Here is a 20,912-nt window from a genome sequence, read left to right on the forward strand (position 1 = left end):
TGTCATTCTATAAACTGCCCAGACTATAAAGTATTAAAGCACTTGAAAGCTTCTCATTCTAGATGCACTTTTAGTCTGTACGTGCACTAGTTTGTCCACATCTGTATTGAAAGGTGAAGGGTCCAGTTGTGTCTTGTACAAACCATAAAGTCCCTTGAGGCTGTGATTTTAGCCAGTATCAATAAAAGTGACCTGAGTTAACTTGATGCTGTGTCATAAAGAAGAAGTGGATGAAAAACACTCCAGTGCCATCAGCCACTAACTAGTGTGCTCTCATACACCACAACTGGTGCCTTTGTATAGATAAAACAGTAAGGCTGACACGGAGTTGACTCAGTCAGCGTGAGATCCCATAAAAGGCAGCAATTTATTGTTCAAACATAAAAAACTCAAACAAGGTTCACTAAATCTTCACAGCCAAAGCATCCATCACAAAAAAATGAGCTCCAGGGTGCATATGCTGTATCAGTGCACTTGGTGGTGTTTACAGATACCGTGATTGATTGGAAACTGATGCTTCTATTATGAGCAACAACAAAAAAAACCTATTTAGTCATGTCAGTTTAGTACTTTTTAGATTCTTCTCTCACAGCCTTGGTATTTACAGTCGGCTTTGAAATGGTCCACCTGTGGTGAATCTGACTCTGGCACAGAGAAAGAGAAAAGGTGCACAGTTCTTTTAGTCTTTGTCACATTCCTGTACCAACCAGGTGTCTGGGTGTCCCTGGAGGCCAGAGCCACCTCACTAGATCACAAGGAGTGTCAGAAACACGCAAGCACATGCACATATACAGTAGCATGGAGGACTTGTCCTTCCTTTGTCCAGAGTATCAAATGACATGAAGCATTTCGCAGCAGCGAGGTCAGTCTGCTGCATGCATCACAGAGCTTAGCAACCTCACTCATCACAAAGTCGCCATTAATACTGATCTAAAAGCACCAATTAAGACTACCAGCCACCAAATATCAAATGAAATGGCTATGTACTACCCTAGTGGAGAGGAAGGTTCAAACGCTGTCAGAGAAAGGATCATTTTGTTAGCATGTTGATATGAAGCCTTGCTTTAATTGTATTAGCCACTAATTAATAGGAATTTTGATAGAAACCTGTTATGTTTCCGTACTTAGTTGAAGTGATGAGAGGAACAAGGCTGGGCTTCAGATTTTACACCGATCAGCCATAACATTAAGACTACTGCCAGGTGAAGTGAACATTCAGCCCTCGAAGTTTATGTGTTGGAAGCAGGAAAAACTGTAAGCGTAAGGATGTGAGTGGCTTTGACAAGGGCCAAACTGTGACGGCTGATGACTGGGTCAGAGCATCTCCCAGTCTGTAGGCAGTGGTGGAAAGTAACTAAGTACATTTACTCAAGTATTATACTCAAGTACACTTCTGAGGTATCTATACTTGTGTATTTTCATTTTCTCTTACTTCATACTTTGACTTCACTACATTTTAGAGCCAACATTTGAATACAGGACTTTTACTTGTGAGTATTTTTACACTGTTGTGTTGCTACTTTTATTTAAGTAAAGGATTAAAGTATTTATGGGCGGTTAGCACCGTTGTCTCACAGCAAGAAGGCTCCAGGTTTGCGACCGACCCGGTGCCTTTCTGTGTGGAGTCTGCGTGTTCTCCCTGTGCCTGCGTGGGTTTTCTCCGGGTGCTCCAGTTTCCTCCCACAGTCCAAAGACATGCAGCTTAGGTTGACTGATGACTCCAAATTAGAGTGGGGAGTGTGTTGATTGGTCTAAAAAATTATCTTAAATTTGACCTCACCACCATAGTTTTCACTTTTTTACATAAGTTTTTCACTGAACTGTAGACACATCTGTGTCTAGACAGAACTCTGAGATCAAAGTCAGAATTCTAGAATGTCGACATTCTAGAATTCTGACTTTGATCTCAGAAGTACGGGTACCTGTAAGGATCCAAGTTCAGAGAGTGCCTTGGAGTCATGCTGGAGAGGAACTACATCCTAAAAATGGGATGTTAGTGAGTTTTTGCGTGGTCAAGGAGCCCCAGAGGAAGCTATTTCATTAATGTAAATTAACAAAGATGTGCTCTTCCTGTCAGTAGAACTGTGGAAGCAAACAGATTCACAGAAGATGCACAGTGAGCTGCAGAGTGACACGAGTGCCGACCGACTGCCACAGGGACTCCTATCTACACAAGTGTTAGGCAGGTGGTCATAATGTTATGGCTGATCAGTGTATACCATGACCATAAAAATGCAGTTACTTACTGGCTGACAGTTTTGACAGTTGTTCATCAACTCATTGATCAGGCCAAGATTGAGTGTTCCTGACATCATCCTCAGAAACTTTATGAAGAATACCGGCCTGGACTTTCGAGGTACTGTACCACAATCCAAATAACTAAGAAGACCACAAGAAGACGAGTATTATTCTAAAAAAGGACTGCAGTTATGAACTGGCAAACACACAAAAAAGCAGCCAGCCAACTTGACAGCTATAGTTTTGATGTACCCATTAAGCATCTTTCTTCCTGAAACCTATTCAGTTTGGAAGTCTTGAGGAAATTTTGTTTTTACTCTGCTGGAAAAGCTCATAAAACCACTGGCACCACACAGAACTGTGAGTTCATAGAGCAAGCAAGTTGCAGTGTAAACAAAATATAATAGCTGTTATATTGTGTTGGCAGCACCTGCAGAGCAGAGCAAGCTCATAGAAATTACTCGATAAAACAAAGTTAAAACTTCTTTCTCAAGTGGTACCGAGTGCCAGGAAATGTTGAAGATGATAAAAATCATTTTAGTGTTTGAAGGAACTAATCACACAACTTATGAAAGAACAAAGACGACACACCAGGAGCTGTGGAAATATACAACCACTGGTAAATGTTCATATAGACCAACTGCAGGTTACCTTTTTGACACCAACACAAATCACTACAAGAAAAAAGATGCAATCAGACGTACAGAGAGAAGAAGACAGAGATGGAGGGAGAGAACACCTGAACTTAAACACAATCTAACACCTACAAACTGGCTGTGCTCAACAGCCCCACATTTTATACACTGTTTATTTCTCTGGCTGTAGAACACAAGTGGCCCTCTGTCATTTGTGCCATCATAATGAAAACAAGCATGTCTTCAGCAAAATCAAAGAGGCGTGGGCACGCCCACCATCACCGCAGGGTGTCTGGGCAGACAGCGGGGGGCACTGAGGGTGGTGGAGGGTAGTCTGAAGGGTTAATGAACACAGAGCTACAACTTAGAGTAGAGGTTTTAAGAAAAAGGTTGTTTATTTATTCTTTTGGTCCATTTTTCATGGTTTGAGCCAGGCCCCTTTGTTCTAGCCACTGACAGCTCCCAGATGTGAGGCCACAGTGTATTGATCGCCCCCTGGTGGCTGTTTGCATGGAATGCAATAGATAAAACAAATTAAATTCAAATGCTTTCTGTGAATTTGATTTTGAATTGTCAATAGTAAACAGCACAATACCAACAATAAATAAAGACGACTCAGTCGTTAGAGCACATTGTTGGTCGTCGAAAGACTGAAACACCACCCAGTGGGATAAACACCTCCTGCTCACCACCAGTTACACAGAACTGATGAAGCCTCTTGGATGAGACGTGAAACGTCTTCTACCTAGAATTACGTAGATGGCCTTCCGCTAAGTTTTTTCTGCGTACTACGACCTGGATGACTGAGAATTTGCATGGACAATAAATAAAGACCTGCAAATAACAACAATAGAACACCTTTGTTATCTTTATACAATGCAGTTTCAGCTTTGCCATGTGGCAAAAAGGGGAGAAACAGGGTTTATAAACTCCAAATGGCTTTTTATTTCTCACACTCACAGTCAGATTGCAGTTGAATGTGCCGTGAACCCACCCTCAACCCTGTCACAGAGGAGCCAAGGTTAAAAGTCAGCCCCTCTCATTGCAAACTCTAATGGCTAAATCAATTTCTTCTTTCAAGGTGACTAGAAATCTTTATCTGCATACAGAAGGCCTCTGGACACACAAACTGAGATATCAGCATGAGTTGTGCCAGCCTGCAGTCCAAGCCCTTGCCCTTCGAGCAGAGTATGCAGCATCCAGAGCCTTTAGTACTCATGGCCGCTAGCTGAAAGTTGCTGAACAGTGTCTGAGAGAGCTGTGTGAAAAGCATTTCTCTCCTGTTGTCTTCTCACTGCTCCCTGAGGGCGTCATAATTCACTGGAGCTGAAATGAGAAGGAAACCAAGAGTGCTGGAGAAAATGAGAGAGCAGCATGTGTCCTAATAACACACACCTGCCTGTCAGACCCTGTGGTAATTGCTAGTGCTGTTGCAGAGACATGACGTAAGTATTCATTTATCTGCTTTCATCACACCACTGTATAGCTTGTTGTTTATTAACAGAGCAAACCACGGTAGGGCTGGTAAACAAGGTAAACAAAGCCTTGAATTTAGTGTAGAGAGGAGTCAAAGAACCAAGGTCAGACCTCTGGACACTGAAATAATTAGAATGGAAGAGACTGTAAGGACAGAATGAGAAGGGACAGAACAGACACTGCCACAGTGAAAAGACCTCACAGTGTATTTGTTTCATTGAGCCTTGAATTCACATTGACCAACGTATAGTACAGCCCACCTGGTGTACCTGTTCTTGGCTAAACAGTTTCCTTTTGGAAGACGAAAACACAATAACACTGCACTAATCAGTACTTTTATACTACAGATACCTTAGGTTACGATAAGTTAGAGTTAGCTGTCAGATGCTTAGTTTGCCTGTTAAGTTTACTGTTCATCACATCAAGTGCAAAACATTTGATGAGTCTCTTCTCATCATTTTGTAGGGGTAATGTCACAGTACATTCTATTTCCCTTTAAGATGTTTGTTTCCTTCTGAGTAATTAATCTGTCAACCCTTTTTCACACATAAACCACATCTTGCTTTGTTATCTCCTAATTGAAGTGCTACGCCTAAATCACGTCATGACATCTGAGCCCGTGCAATGTGACTCACAACTCCAGAAGTCACTAAATGGACCTCTGGACGTACATTACTTCGTGTACAGCCACAGGTTAGTCTTCCCTGGTACGGGCACTTGACAACAAATGTCATGAACAGACTTGAATCACTATTTTGTAACATTAAGTGGTGATGTTGTGTGGCTTATAAGTACTGTCCCAAATGAATTCACAAAGGAATTAGATGCTCCCAACACAGCATGTCCTCTGCTCAGGTATGTGTATCGATATGTGTGTTATTTAGAGACACACTGCAGGTTCAAGACCGCTACCTCAGGCATAGTTTAAAAAGGGCTTCACTAAAGCTGTTTTCGTGGTGGGTGATGAATGAGGCTGCTGGCCAAGACTAGCAAGAGCAATGTGCTGTGAGCGGGGGCAGACATTTACTCTGCCATCAAACATCCAGCAGCTGATTTACACCTCGCTACAAAGTGCTCCACTTCCTCCCTTCTCAAGCTACCTGTGGCATATTGTAAACAGAAGTATAGAAACAGGCTCACACATTTATTCCACTGAGGTCTGGTGAATAAGCCAGACAGGTGTGGAAAAATGACAAGATAATGTTACCTCCTGTAGCTGAATGAATACACAAAGGAATGTGTGCATGTCTGACGCTCATTCATCATGTACTTTCTAATTCTCATGCCAAAATCACATGGTCTGAATCTTCCCAGCTCCTTTACACTGCTGTCGGCATAAAAAGGGAGGGCCAGAGGGTCAAGTCACAGGGAGCCAAGGTGGTGGGTGGGGGAGCCAGGTGTAGAAGTCACTGCAGAAGAGGTTCTTTCCCTCTGAGGACAAGCTTTAACTCCATGGTACTCACATACACACATTGTGCACTATAGCAACCCAACAGAGGCTCCTTTCAGCCGCAGTGTTACAGGAGAGCACTAGAGTAAAGGGGCAGGGGAGGGACAGTGTGATGAAGTGCAACAACCCAGGCAGGGACTAAGATCCTCAAAAGGAGCTTAATGGACCATGAGATCCAGGTTGGGAACATGAAAGTGGAACAGGTGCCACATAAAAGCTTTGAGGTTGCTTCCTTATACAAAAGTGTGTCCTAGTAGGAGAAGAGAATAAGCTGTGTGTGTGTGTGTGTGTGATTCTGTGTGCACGTACAGCAGACCATCAGAAATAAAGGTGAGGTCTATAAGGCACATACTGTATGCTTTCCCTTGTCCAAACCCTGCTAGTCAAATATCCAGACAGAGTTTCTTGTTGGACAAGGCAGCACTGTTGGCTCCTTATCTCTATGATGCAGATGTTTGGCCTCTGGTCTTCCATCACATTACTTCCTTGTTAACAGGCTGCACAGTAACTGGAGCGACGTGACTCTCGACTACTAGCCCCTCTCCGCATGTCACCTGGGAAAGGCTGCCTTGTTTCATCTTTCAGAATAAGATGCGAGCAGTCGACGGGGATACTGAGACAAATGTTCTGCCATTAATCAGCCGGAGAGCGAGGAATGGTTTTAGGAGTCACACAGGTGAATCTCATTTCCTTCTTGGCTTAATACAACATTTCAATTTACTCCAGTCCTCATCCACCAAGTCGAAAAGTAATAGATTTTTGTATAATAAATAATTCACGATTGTGATTAAACTTCTTCTCATTCTTGTGCTAGTGAGACACGGTGTTGGTTGGGGGCCGGCGTGCTTCTTAGCACTCCGAAGGTGACGATGGGCCCTGAGAGTAGACTGTCTCTGTTTTTGCCAGGGCATTAATCACTGTCACACTTCTCTCTTTCTCTGTCTGCCTCGGTCTGAAATAGACCCTTCTGCCCCCGCCGAGAGCCACTTCTGTCGTCATAGTAACCAAAGCCAAGCGTGAACCAAACTCAGTGGTGGTGTAGAGTCAGCAGGGTGGAATAAATAAATAAATCTGTACATGTTTCAGTACTTGAAGCTTGAGAGGCAGAACTTATATGTGTTGTACGTTTTGTTACACTTTGTCTTTTTTACTCCTGTTTGTCAGACTCGTCACTGACCAGCCCTTTGTACAGGGCATTGTATTCACACATCACTGAGGATTAGGGCCATATTCTTAAGTGTCGGCACTTAAAGTGTGTGAACTTAGGCTCATTTCTGGCACATGTAGTCATAAATGTTTTCCATGTTCAGCACCAGTTAGCTAATGAGATCTTGATTAAGCAGTGCCATTCCCCTGCATGCCCCAACTCCAGAAAGAAGCCTATAGCTCACACCCTACATGAATCGCAAATCAGCCACATTGTTGGAGAAAAACTCCAGTCTGTCCGTTGGCCTAACACCAGGAGATTTCTGGCAAGAGCCAAACAAAGAGCTTGAAAGACCCAGTGGAATAATTTCTCCTGAAAGTCAGGCAGGTTACAATGGAGTATAGCTAGGAGCTCATTGCTACGCAGGTCAAATAAGAAAAGCTATCAAACAGACACTGAATAATAGTCTGGTCTGATTCTCTCTGAAATGTTGAGATGTTTTGTAATCTGAGATGTGAAATAGGCCTGTAGCTGCCACATAAAGGAGTATGTGGTCTCTGTTATTGCTTCCCTTTGTCATTCATTCCTCATTTCAGAACGGTGCTGTCTCTTGTACACGTACACTCTGATGGCTAATTTTCCAGAGAAAATTGACCAGAGGCCTTTAAAGCAGATTGTGGGTAATATTGTCAGTGGTAATTATTGTGGATTGAGAAGAACAAACAGCACCGTATGAATGGCACATGAAAGATGATATTATCAAGTCAGCACGATAGCATGTTTCAAAGTCAGCGTACCGAAAGCTGTGAACGTCAGGTGACAAAAGGTTTCACATTTCATTGTGGTAGCTGAGGAGATATGTAATCATCCAACGTGCACGCTATATGCAGCATATAACATTTAGAGGCTTCGGCTTCTAACAGGGAAAGATGAACTTTTCACAGAAAAGGAAATAGGAAGAAATCAAATCTGATTATAATGATAAACTATCCAAATCTATCAAAAAGACATAGCCCTAGCAGCGTCTGTGTATCTGTGCACTGCAGTGCTTTGGGGTTTACTGCTGCTACACCTGTCACTGGACCTGTCTGTGCTGTTTTCCAGCAGTTCAGCAGCTGTGTATCAAATGACATAACCAGAGGTTCAACCAACCAGTCAGGAAGCAACACAGTGAAGAAGCTCATGAAGCTCTGGAGCTGCTCATAAAAACAAAAAATACCATTATTATGTGTTAGTTAGTTATTATGTAGGTAAACAAGAGAATTCATCATGTCAGAGCGTTTGGTCATAGGCTTGTTTCAGTCATGATAAAGTTGAAAGGAAAACAAGAGAATTCATCATGTCAGAGCGTTCAGTCATGATAAAGTTGAAAGGAACTGTTTGCACATCAGTCAGTAAACAGGGAAAACAGGAGCTGGGGCCAAACATTCCCAGGAGTCCAGGAAAACATCAACGGGAAGGAACCCTCTACTCTCCGTTCATCACATCTCCAGCCAATATATGACAAAGGAGCCACTGCTCTCATCATATTTAATGCTGCAAAATCATTAGGCTCATACTGCAAATCACAGTCCGACATGTGGTTGTCCAATTACATGTGCTATGGGAATGGAAGGCTGTGGGTAACGGTGACACCAGCTGCCTGTTTTTGCTAACTGCTCATTTCCTGGTCGTTATTGCAAATACAAATAAAATGAAGCAGGCACACATATGCACACATGGACACAACTGAAGGAATATGCGACATTCACACACCCCAGCCTGCTGACAGCATGACCAGCAGTGACACATGTGCTGCGCTCTCTTATGAGTTATATCAGGGACAGTTAATCAAAGTCCGACACGATGCTAATAAAACTTAAAGTAAACACATCAGGACCTCTGATCTGCTTCAGCTAACAGCCTTCAAGCCAGCTGTTACTGTTGAGACAACAAACTGAGTCTTGACAACCTTTGTAAAATGTAAAATATTCCCTAAACTATTATAAAGCAACTCTTCTTCTTGTCGGTGTAAAGACATAACTAGACAAATACCCCAGGAGTTACCAGTGTGTCTTAATCCAAGACTTGTCTGGAGAGCTTCCTGCAAATCTATTACTTCACTGCGCAAAAAACTCAAGATAGGCGTTTAGCTCTCACCCTGTGACTCCATTTAGAAGAGATATAACCAATTTTTAAGGATACGCCAGAGTAAAAATAAGCCTTATTCCTTTAAGAGAGTTTTTATTAAAAGTAGAGCACAATGAGGCTTTTCAATATAAAATACCTGAAACTCAGAGGTCCCTGAGAGAGGAATGTTAAAGATTCAAAATGGTTTGATGAGGGCACTTGTGTGCTTTACACAGCAGCTTCTGTGGAATGGTATCACTTGAATTTCAGTATTAGCAGTGTGAATAAGAGGCTGACAGAAAAAGACTCCTGTCACCCTTGACACACGACTGGTTTCCGGTGCAATCAAACATTTTATTGGTGTCAGGTTTGACTGTTTACTGTTAGCACTGTGCTCGCTGTTACCAATTTATCATAGCCAAGTTAATACACAACTACAATTCTACAAAAAAAGGTATTTTTGTCCAAATACCCAGATTTCTGTATGTTTAGGTGACAAACTGCACAAAAAACTGAATGAATGACTGGAGAAGAAGATGTAACAGGTATGAAAGTGATGTGGATCATTCCTTGAGTTTATGGAAGGATTAAAAAACATCAGTCTCCCCTTCTACCGAGGTCTTTTGGGATGGGGGTGCACGTTTTGCTGAACCTTCAGTTCTAAGGAGAGGATACTGTGCACATTGTAAAGCCACTGAGGTAAATGTGCAATGTAAATAAAACTGATTTGTCTTGACTTGTAAATGTTTCTGCATCAACACAACAACATTGCACAACCTCCCATTTTGCAAGTAGGACAAATCCAAGAGGGCACTTGTAAGTAAAGGTAAACATACATGGCTCCAATAGTCTGAATAGTTTTACTGGCCTCGATGCAGCCTTCAACATCAGTAAAAGCACATATTAAAACTGTATTACTCTGTTACAAGATTCAGGAGGATACCAAGTCTCATATTGGTATCAATAAAAGTCCAGCTCAACCCTCAAACGTGTACTTATGTAAACTAAATTAAGAATTGCAACAGATTCTCTAATGGGAGCCTGGAGGAACGTTTTAACATGAGAGACCTCTCCAGTGTCTTATAAAGCATAAACAGACAACCTGAGAGCCATCCAGGTCTCAGAGCCAGTGGTTCACAGTAGTATTAAAGCAGTGGGCGTGGACCACGCTCCCACCATCCCCACCATCCCCACCGTCCCCACAATGGGCTCCACACCCATCTTCCAGCCCAGTCCTCCGGGTTGCATCAACCCTTGAATAAGCTCCCTTCCTAAAGGTTCTGGGGGTTTCAACCATGTACCCAGAGCATCAATGGAAATAGTGTTCCTCCCCCACAATGGCCAAATCAACTGTGGGAGCACTTTCTCCTCCTCTTGCGCCCCTTTTATTCTCGCCCTGCTCAGACCTTCCCGGGGCTGAACAGAATAGGGACGGGAGAGAAAAGGCACATGCCTTCACGTCCGCTTCACACGCACACAAAGAGAAAAATCAAATTGCTCAGACATGCACACAGCGCACACTCTCACATACACCTCACCTAATACTAAGTTTAACAATGAGAATGTGTGAAAAGAACAAGACACTGAACAGTTTGACAGTGTAAACACCCTGTGTTTAAACACTATGCTTCCACTGATCAACAGAGGAGAAACACGGTGCAACTGTGTCTTCTCACGATTTTCAAGCAGCCAGGACAAGTTTGAGAATCATTTACAACTAACTAGGGCACCAGATAAAACAGCAACAAAGAAAATTATTGTTTAATTTGTTTAATTAATCATTCAGTACATAAAAAATAAGGATTCACACAAGGTTCTGTCCAATGGACAGTCCAAACCCAGATATTCAGTTTACAATGAAATAAAACAGAAACTGACTGGCGACCTGTCCAGGTGTACCATGCCTCGCCCAGTGTCAGCTGGGATTGGCTCCAGCCCGCCTGCAACCCGCTACAGGATCAGCTGCTTAAATAATGGCTGGATGGATGGAACGTAGCAAAACCTCACGTTTGTGAAGCTGAAAACAACAAATGATTTACACTGTTGCTAGATGATAAAATGATCCACTAATTGAATTGGATCAAATAACCATAAAAATAAATGATTAGGTGGGAAAGTTTTCTCCCCATCTTATTTTTCTGCTCGACAGACTGCTTGCCCTTTTCCTCTTTGTTCTCCCTGTTTGCAAAGGTAAAGCACAACACAGAAAAGGGGAGGACAACAGCGATAATGTTCCGGAGACAAATTGAGACTGTTGGGTCGCATCAAGCATTAATTAGCGGGACTGAAGAGAGAGGAGCAGACACGTCGCAGCCGTATCAGATTTCACAAACGGTAAGGTTGTGTGTTGAAGCAAAGAGTGGCCAGGTTACAATAGACACTGCAAGCAAAGGCCACACTAAGAGCACTCTGCATTCAGAAACAATGAGATCCTGGGAGACTTAAGGGGACGCAGACAGATATTGTGGAATTATTCATTTCCACCCACCGGCTCAGACTGCACCACGCAGACCGTCGGCCTCCTCCTGCTGCCGGTTCAAACTGTCTGGTTACACATTCTCCATCCAAAATACTTCATCAGGAATAAAAGAGTGAGCTAAAATCAAAGGCAGGTTGCTGTGTATGTGTGAAGCTACTGTTTGCTGCTGACAGTACAGCTGGCCACTGAGTGCTCACATTGACCTACAAAAAAAAATAATAATCAAGCCTCAGCCAAAATTAGCATTTTCCCAATAGTCATCAAATGGCTGTGGAATGATTTCATTTCAAATAAAGCGAGGCATACTCAGGTCCAGGACCTCAATCAGGCTATGGAGAGTGTGTGAATGGAAAGCGGCCACATTTATGTCAGCCCTGTGCGACAAGATAATCCCATTCAGGTGACAAGGCAGCAGAGCTTTGTGTTCTGGGTATAAAGACCACGGTGAACATCGCAGACACTCCAGTGTGGCTGCGGTGTTCAAAATATAGAAAGCTGCTCTAAGGAAGCATCTCTCTCCATGTCTCTTCTCTCTCTCCTTGAAACATTTTGACCAAAACGTGCTATGTTTTCTGTTCTGTCTGCATGTGGAGAGCTTTGTTGTACCTCATTGTGCTTTGACCTAATTACCATGTGAATCCTGCTCCAGAAAGCCTCTTTAAAAGTCTAAAATCTCTCTGCTTCACTGTCACATACCAGGCTCGGGCTTTGCAAAAAGAAGCTAAATCAAGATTAGCAGTCATATGAGCACGTCTCAGTCACTCGTTCCTCACAGCAGAGCGTCCTTCCTGCGTTCTAAAGTGTGGAAATGCATCTTGGTTGCAGCTCTGAAGTTAAAAAAAGTTATAGAGATATTACAGTGTATAAATATACTAAGGTGTGGTTCATCTGAGCAGTGACAGACTAATATGATGCTGTAAAAGTTGCCACATTCGCTTTGGTTGGTGACAAAGCTGCACCTTGAAATGACAAACCAGTCTGATAACACTGCAAAAATGATTCTTCCTGTGGATACTGTATGTGAAGGTTGAAGAGTATGAAGAGTGTATGAAAAGTGTACGACCTCTGACCAGACTGACTCATACATGTTATCTGTATCTGTTTATGCAAACATAACACTCACACACCTGTGGAGGTCTGATCATAATGAACGTTGCTTCTTTTTTCTCCTTAGAGACGTAATATTGGGCTAAAGATAAGACAGATCAAATTCACTAGACATTAAAATTTCATACCCGTCCGTCCCCTCTCAAACGACGCCCGACACCAGAAACAATCCACATGGCACAGTTTTAATATGCATCGTTATAGATTTGATGAAGAGGCTACTGGCTCATCAACTCCACACTTATCACATCTGTTAATGAAAATTAATTATTTACGTCGACATCAGATGCCTCAAAGATACAGACCCCTACATATAATCAAATCCATTTTAACATACTGTAACTGCAAGGACATCAAGGAAAGAAGAGGAAAAGTTGGGGGGGCCTATCCAGTTCTTTTGGCCTGGTTCCCCCCACCAGGACCTGTCAAGAGCCCTCATAAGTTCATCAAAGATGAAAACCTGTTTTCCATTTGAAAGGACTGACCCAGGATACGAAAACAGCTCCTCAAAAGAACAAAAGCATTAATCATCCATAAGACGTGGGTCTGACAAAACCTGTAAGAATATATGAATGTCAATCAACAGATGGGGGGGACACGGGACTTCGACATGTGCTGATGAATGAACAAAGTGAAAACAGGAGATGTGTGAGCTGCTGTTTTGAATTCCAGACAGGGAGGATTAAGTTGTTTAGATATGAAACAGGATCTACGGAGGAATTCAAGGAATAATACTGAAGCAAACTACGAATATGTGTTTAATTAGATCACTAATTATAGTTTTCAAATGATTTCAAGACATCCATGGCATGTTTTACAGAGAAGCAAAGTGGACTTTGAAAATTGCAACACAAATTGGTTGTGTCGTCTAACAGCTTTCCCAAAACTCATACTAGCTGTGCTCAGTTACATTAGAGCCTTTTCAAGTGTTAATGAATAATACAGTGTCCTTCATTGATGCTGTTGGGGACACTGAATCACTGAGGCTCAATAAAATGGTACAGATGAAAAAGCACACAGCTATAAAAGAGCTTCCAAAAGCCCCAGAGGTGGTGGTTACTGGTGGCATAAAATAGCTGTGAACGAGCCGTTTCATGAATTTAGCCAAGTAAAGTTGATATTTTAAGCTTTAATGTCCCTGAAAGCAGATAAAAGCTTGTTCAAAAGTGTTTGACATTTAATCACCTGAAGAAAAAACAACATACAAGCAATAATCCATTAAAGCAATTTCCTTGTATATTTGAATTTGTCCAAGCTTGGATGAGTGGTTGACCCTTTGCCAACCTGGTCTGCCTCCCTGTGTCTCACCTGGCAAGGTGTTGTCCAGCCCTACAGCGCCGCTCAACACTGCCCCCTGTTGCTCTGCAAAGGCACCGCCCGCCTCAAGCTCCGACAATGCAACTCAGTAATCAACTTGAGACAATGCAGGAGGGAAATATCTCATTGTATAATAGTGCATGTCTTTGTTAGGCAGCCCTGCTGCAGAGCTTTGCCTCTTGAGAACTGGAAATTAAACAGAACCACGTCTGTACGTATCGGGAAGAAATGGAGAAACCATTCATTCAAGTGGCCAGCTTATGAAAAATGACTCTCCAAGCTCGATTATGGCTCTTTTCATGCAGAATTAGTCTCGCAAACGTTTAGTTGAATTGGCAAAAAATAAGAGGATGCAAAACACTCGGGATGTTGTGCACACTGGCTGCACATTTCGCGTGTAACACCCAATTTGTTAACTGGAATTGATCGGCGATGAGGTCATTATATAGGCAGTCTGAAGACTGTCAACAATGGTCAGTTTGACATTACAGCTTTGTGGCCCCAATGATGTTAACACGTTTACACTATGAGCACAACACGGGGACGCTCGTTTTCCACAAAGATTCCTTCAGGGAACTTTCCCCTGAAGATTATTCTTCCACTTCACACCTCGCCACTACCGGAGCCACAAGGCAGCACCAAGTAAGTTTGAGATAGTGTGTAATGTGCAGGCACAGGCAGATCCGGCAGCTCACAAATGCTCCTCTGATCCTGGGATGAAACGTGAGTGGAAAGTAAAATTGGGCTGGCATAAAAGAGCCGCTATCTGCGCCCTGGAACACACACTGGATTCACGGACAGACGTTTGCTCCAGACACATCCAAAGTGGGCAAACAGACGGAAAAGTGTTTGGAATAAAAACGGCCCACTGCTCCAAGTCTGCCTGATGGACAAACGGAGCCCACAGCATGGCTGAAGCTACGGCTTCACTGCTGGGATGCTTTTGTCTTTAATTTGATCTAAGCAGGTTGCTCAAGCAAAGGCAGGTTAATGCACTGATTTCTAACCTAGGACTTCAGTCAAAGCCAAACCACATCAACTTCGCCTGTCAAGGCAAATCTGAAGAGGCATACGAGCTGGAAACCGGTGCCCAACACCCAAAAAGCGCGTGTGTGTCAGACATTTCAGGTATTTTGCCAAAGAAAAGAAAGAAAAACTCATTTTACCTTCCAAAATGTTTGTATTCCCCAAGTTGATGACAATGCCAGGCCGATATGAGGGGGGGGGATAAGATTCGCACTCGGAGCAGTAGAGACAGAATTGAGACGGGGTCAAGTATCGTGTCCAAAAAAAAGATGGGGCCGATTTACAAGCACAGAAGAGAGGAAGTACGCGCGGACACCCCCGTAGAGATGGAAGAGTGTCGCAACAGTGCGGTCGTGTAGAGCAAAAGCAGTGTAGAGGGTGAATCACAGCAAGGACCCGAGAGACAGAAGGTTTCTGGGAAAGCTTCTCGTGCATGTTGTTGTGTGGGACTCCACAGTGTGACTGTGTGGGGGGGGGTAACCTGGCAATAAGTCCACTGTGCATTTCACTGTTTGCTTTGCTGCTTTGTAAACACGCACACAGCTGATGATTATACTTTGGACCAGCCCATTTCGCCTTTGGAAATTAAATTCAACTGGACACAACGATAAAGAAAACAAACAAACAGTTGTTTATCTCTCATTTCGAAAAAGAACAAACAAACTACGGAGGAGTATTAGGGCCAATCTTTGGAATTCTGACCTGAATTCTGAGGTTCAAGTCAGAATTTTGAGAAAAACGTGAGAATTCAAAAAGCTTTTTATGCAGTGGACCTAAAACTCCTCCATACAAACAGGTTACGGTGAACATGATGTTCTACTCTACGACTTATTAGGAGGTCACCAGGAAATAACTACTTTTCTGTTTCTTACTGGTTATTTCAGCTTAGTCTAGACTAATGAACTTTGAGCTAAACCCTAAGATGTGTTCATCATGGCACTCAGCTGAATTTATTACCGGAGACCTAAAGCTGTAAATTAAACAATCTCCTCTGGGCTTTTCACAAGTACAACACTGAAAGGAGTGTTATTGTTTTATTGTAAAGAACACTGGTCTAAAAACCTGAACAATGAGCCTGTTGTTTGTAAGATGTGTAACATGTGACTTGTACAAACTTCACATACCTTTTTAGTATGAACTGCTTGAACACTGGTCTAAGTAACAGGCCTTTTTTTAGCTTGTCAGAGCAGAATTTCTTGTTTATACTTTATCCAACAGACAGTGCCAATGATGAAAAGCTGCTCACATGCAGCGTCGTAACATAGAAATAAAAAAATCATTCATTTCCTTTTATGCCACAAAATAGTTCGGAGGCTCGTTAGTTAACTTTAGAAAAATGACAAAAAAGTTATTTATCTGCCTGAATCACTATGCAAACATGAATGTAGGCTAGTTGAGCAGCCAACAAGCTGAACAATAGTTTAACTGCATTCAGTTCATGATTCCCCAACAAAGCTGTAGTCACACCACCTTTCGTAGAGGAATTGATAAAGGGCTTATTAGCCAGTTTATTAATTACCCCTTTGTGTTGTGTAGTGTCCAACACGGTTGCATTATGCTGATAAAAACAAAACAATGTAGACTATAATACTTAGACTCACTGCCACATTGATACCATAAAAGAAAAGCTGGTTGGAGGCAGCAGGTGTAATCCCTTCCCACGGTCCTTTCCTATGAACTACATTTCCCGGGATGCATTGCGCGGCGACCAAGAATCCGTGGAAAAGCGATTGCGCCTGCGTATCCAGACGTGGCAACGGCATCATGGCTTCTTGGATGGGCTACGGGAGTTGGATGAGAGAGGCGAAAATATTCATACTGGTGCTGCTGGTGAGTTCAAGAAGCCTTTTCTGTGTGCTGGGTCAACTGGGACGGTTTTCTGTCACAATGACGCGCGCCGTGCACGGTATTTGTGACCGTAAAGGGATTAATTTAACGAGAATATAAAAGATCCGCTCCTCAGCACTAAGCTGTGCTCGCAGCAGGTAAAGTTGACAGCCCTTGAACTTAGTGCTCCGATTTAACTAACGACTATTAAAGTGGCCACAGGAGTTTGTGTCGCGCACGGAGCAAACAGGATGGGTCTCCCTAAGTGCACGGCAGGTTTGTGGCCAGCGGTCGTCAGCGTGCGTGGGGATCCTCCCCCAGGTTGGAGCCGCTAACCACCGTCCAGACCCAGCTAGGTTCACTGACTGCCTCCGGTAACGTTCACGGTCCTTTGGGTTGTTAGCTGGCTGTTTGTCCCGCCTCGGGAATCGGACTCACTGAAACTAGACTGGAAAGTTAAGTTTTTCACTTGCACGCCTTCAACTTGTGTTCCTCAGGGGCGTGCGTGAGCTGCTGTATATGTGGTAACACGGAGGTGTGAGAACTGGCTGGATTAGTGAACACAACTAGTCTGAAGTGAATTAAAAAGCTTGTCTCTCAAACAGTACAGTATGTTAAAGAGCAGGTCTGCAGCTCATTTATTATCTATTAGCTATTAAACCTTTTTTTAAAATAGTGAAAACCGCCAGTCATAATGTCCCAGAGTCCCAGGTGAGGTCTACCTGGAAAGGTGTCAATCAGACATGACGTGTCGAGAAGGAGCTGCAGCCTTTCATTCCACTGGCAGAAGCTGAGTTTAAGGCCTTTTCCTGCTTTGCTTCCTGTTGCTTCAGCAAACAACAGTGTGTGTATAGTTACGCTCTGTGTGTGGCAAACCCTGTTCTCATTAAATAGGTGGACAGGATTTAGATTTAAGATATCTACAGCTCAGTTTAGCCTCTCTGAAATGTGAATTACAAATATCTGTAATTACATTCTGACTAGTCAAAGCTCAAATTAAATCAGTAGGAACTTGACCAAGCACAACGTCTTTTTGGATATCAGAGATCATGTCACAGAGTTTTAGACTTTTCTTTTTAGATATGTACAGTTTAATTATGATGAGTCAAAACTGACATATAAAATATCTGCAGTTACATTAAGACTAGTCATTACCCCAGTTTCACATATCAACTGGTCATGTCTTAGTTTGAGACATCCAAAAAGGTTATTTGGTTATTTTTTAAATGTGCCAAATTAAATACAGTATATATGTATTTGGAATTAATTTAGCCTAACAAGTAAAGTTAACCTAAATGCAGGGTTTTGTTTCATAGCTTTAGCTGGAACATGGCCAGTGCAGTAAGACGCTGTGGTCAAGTGAGCTGCTCCTAAGACTACAAAGCCTTCAGATGTACCTTTGTTTGTTTGTCCCTGAAGTACACCTACTAGCACACACTGTATGTTAAGTAGAATTTAGTTTGTTTGTCCCTGAAGTACACCTACTAGCACACACACTATGTTAAGTAGAATTTAGTTTGCTTGTCCCTGAAGTACACCTACTAGCACACACTGTATGTTAAGTAGAATTTAGTTTGCTTGTCCCTGAAGTACACCTACTAGCACACACCGTATGTTAATACCATATACAGTCTATGAACCAAATGTATATGTGACACAAAAGGCAGTATGTTATTTTGGCTGCCAGTCACCTTGTCCAGTGAGTCAGAAAGTTCATTTCAGACATGATCCACAACATCCTCCTCAAACCATTCAGTGACCACTCGTGCCCTGTCGATGGAGACACTGTCGTCCTGGAAGAGACCATTTGTTCAGGTTTTTACTTCCATTAGTCACCTGTCTGTATAGAACTGGCCAATGCAACATCTTGCCAGATGATGTCACATTCAGTTACAGAAATGGATTTAAATCGGTAAATATCTGACGAGGTAAACAAGACTGAACACAAACAAGCATTTAGTTTGGATAACCAGTCTTACACCACAGTAGCTGCTTGGTAATGTGTTGGTGGCCAGAGCCTCCCTCCTGACGTCCACAGCTGATAAGTCAACTGAAATGTGATAGTTGCTTAAGCTTCTAATTGATCGCTCCCCTGCTCATTTGACAGCTAAGAAGTGTCTAAATCCAGTGGCCTCTGTGTGTTACCGGATGCTGCACGGCCTCTTTTACAATAAGCCAGTCCACACACGCCAACACACACGTGACTAGCTCATTAGTCAGAGGAAACTCAAGGCAAGTGTTTGGCGAACATAGTTGTGATTTGTGCTGATTCGATAGCACCCCTAGAGCTGGATGCCATTTATTAAGCAGATTTGTTACAGCAGATGGAGGGTATGGGGCCGAGACACCTGCTGCTTAGCAAGCGCCACATTTTTTACAGGACTGTGACAGGACATACCTTTATGGCAGATGTATACAGCACTAATGGATTTCCTCAGAGGCCTGAGTCTGCACTGTCCCGCACTGACTCATGTAATCACAGAAGGCCAGTTCAGCAGAATGATCACATCCAGGGGTGTGGAACGATTGATGATGAAAGAATTTCAGGTAGATTGTAATTAAGAGAATGGATTCTGTTCAGAGGTTTCCCTTGTATGTGCCAGTTGGCATTTACACTGTTGTTACTGTGACTGGCAGCAGAGAGAGGTTCAGAGCACAGCTGTGATACTGTGGATGTGTCGGGGGCGTCTTTAATATTGTGACCACTATATTGTCTTATCACAGATATTTTTCATATTTTTCAGTGCACGGCCTCAGTTGCTAGCTTAGCCTAGCCTTTGTCTAAGCTGTTTTAAACATTACATGTGGTGACAGAAACATTATTTCCACGTCTTTTTTAAAAACATTTTTATCATTTTGTTGTTGAATAAGGATATTGTCATGTTATTGTTCACATAATCATTCAACAAATGTACAAGTTTGGCTTATTGTTGCCAAGCTGAGTTGTGGTTGCCACGATCGGGCTGATAATGGAAAATAATTATTAGTCTTGAAATGAATCAGCAGCTTGAAGAATAGAATTTCTCTCATGCCAGTGATTCAGAACTCTACTACACTGAGGTTGTTTTCTCTTTGTGCTTCGTGTTCCTGTTTCTCGTTTAGTATTCCTGACGGAGCCCGGTACCTGTGTAGCTGTGTGAAAAATTAGTTTGTGTGTGTTGTACCAAGCATGCTGCTCTCCTTGTGTCTTATCTCCATTGACAGTGAGGCTGTCTCCGTGCAGTGTATGTTGAGGAGGCTGTAATGATGTGCATAGACGGTGTTGGGGAGGGAGGAACGCAGCACCATTGTAATGCCTCTCACAGTGATGGAGGAGTGAAGGACGCTTCAGAGCCGTTGTAGTACACGGCACAGTGATTGGTAGCCATTGGTAGGGTGTCTCTGTGTCGGTGACCTGCCAACTGAGACGGGGACAGAATTCAGTGAAGCAAAACTAAAACTCTGCTCTGTAACCTACAGCAAACTTAACAACATTGTGTTGAGTTAGACCTGAAGACACGTTTATAGAGTGGATTTTAGTAACCGGTGGTTTGACACATTTCAGTTCTTTTGACAATAAACTCCTTTGGGGAGTCACCTAATACTGAGACAGTGTCTACTTAAACTTTTAGTAGGAATTGTATTAAAACAGCTCAGGAATTGGTTAAACAATTAACAGATTAATAAATCATGAGGCTTGTTTTAGTCTTTTTATTGGATGTTTGTACAAAAAGAAAAATACAGACTGTTAGCAAGTGCAAACCTCAAAGGCTGAGACATGAAACCAGTGGTGAAGTTTTAAGACCTGCAGTTCCACAAATGGCCACTTGAGGCAGGCTCCAAAAGGGAGTCAGTCCCTAGACGTTCATGTTGAAATGGCCTTTACAGCTGATTTCCCCTTCTGTGATAACTGTATGGGCCTGAATTCATATATACACCTGGCCCATTTCAAAAAGACACTTAGAGACAAATGTTTATACTTGATTTATCAAAATTAGTTTCTAAATCTTAGTTTATGCAGCTTTAAGTGAATAATTAAGTAGTACATTTAATCTACAGTCTCTTAAAGGATATTTCCCATTTCATATCATTGGAATAGGAAAAAGCAGACCATCATTCCTG

The 20,912-nt window shown here is 42.6% G+C and overlaps 2 protein-coding genes across 6 annotated transcripts in view; one reads left to right on the forward strand and one right to left on the reverse strand.

Annotated features, from left to right (window-relative positions):
- Positions 1-15,238, reverse strand: part of sema5ba (sema domain, seven thrombospondin repeats (type 1 and type 1-like), transmembrane domain (TM) and short cytoplasmic domain, (semaphorin) 5Ba) — a 163,278-nt gene extending 148,040 nt beyond the window's left edge. For all 3 annotated transcript variants that reach the window (XM_020623972.1, XM_020623973.1, XM_020623969.1), the window contains exon 1: positions 15,125-15,238. The gene's annotated coding sequence lies outside the window, so the exon portion shown is untranslated. The remainder of the gene's footprint in view (positions 1-15,124) is intronic.
- A 1,375-nt stretch (positions 15,239-16,613) lies between these two features.
- Positions 16,614-20,912, forward strand: part of pdia5 (protein disulfide isomerase family A, member 5) — a 63,725-nt gene continuing 59,426 nt past the window's right edge. For 2 of the 3 annotated variants that reach the window (XR_002276915.1, XM_020623982.1), the window contains exon 1: positions 16,615-16,814. Coding sequence is in view for 2 of the 3 variants with exons in the window: in XM_020623982.1 (XP_020479638.1) it covers positions 16,677-16,814 (138 nt within the window). In the remaining variant the exon portion in view is untranslated. Of the gene's footprint in view, positions 16,815-20,912 lie in introns of all 3 variants that reach the window. The other variant, XM_020623984.1, reaches the window with a different exon arrangement.

The sequence above is a fragment of the Monopterus albus genome, unplaced genomic scaffold (genome assembly GCF_001952655.1).
Source record: "Monopterus albus unplaced genomic scaffold, M_albus_1.0 scaffold318.1, whole genome shotgun sequence".
In the NCBI taxonomy this organism is placed as follows: domain Eukaryota; kingdom Metazoa; phylum Chordata; class Actinopteri; order Synbranchiformes; family Synbranchidae; genus Monopterus; species Monopterus albus.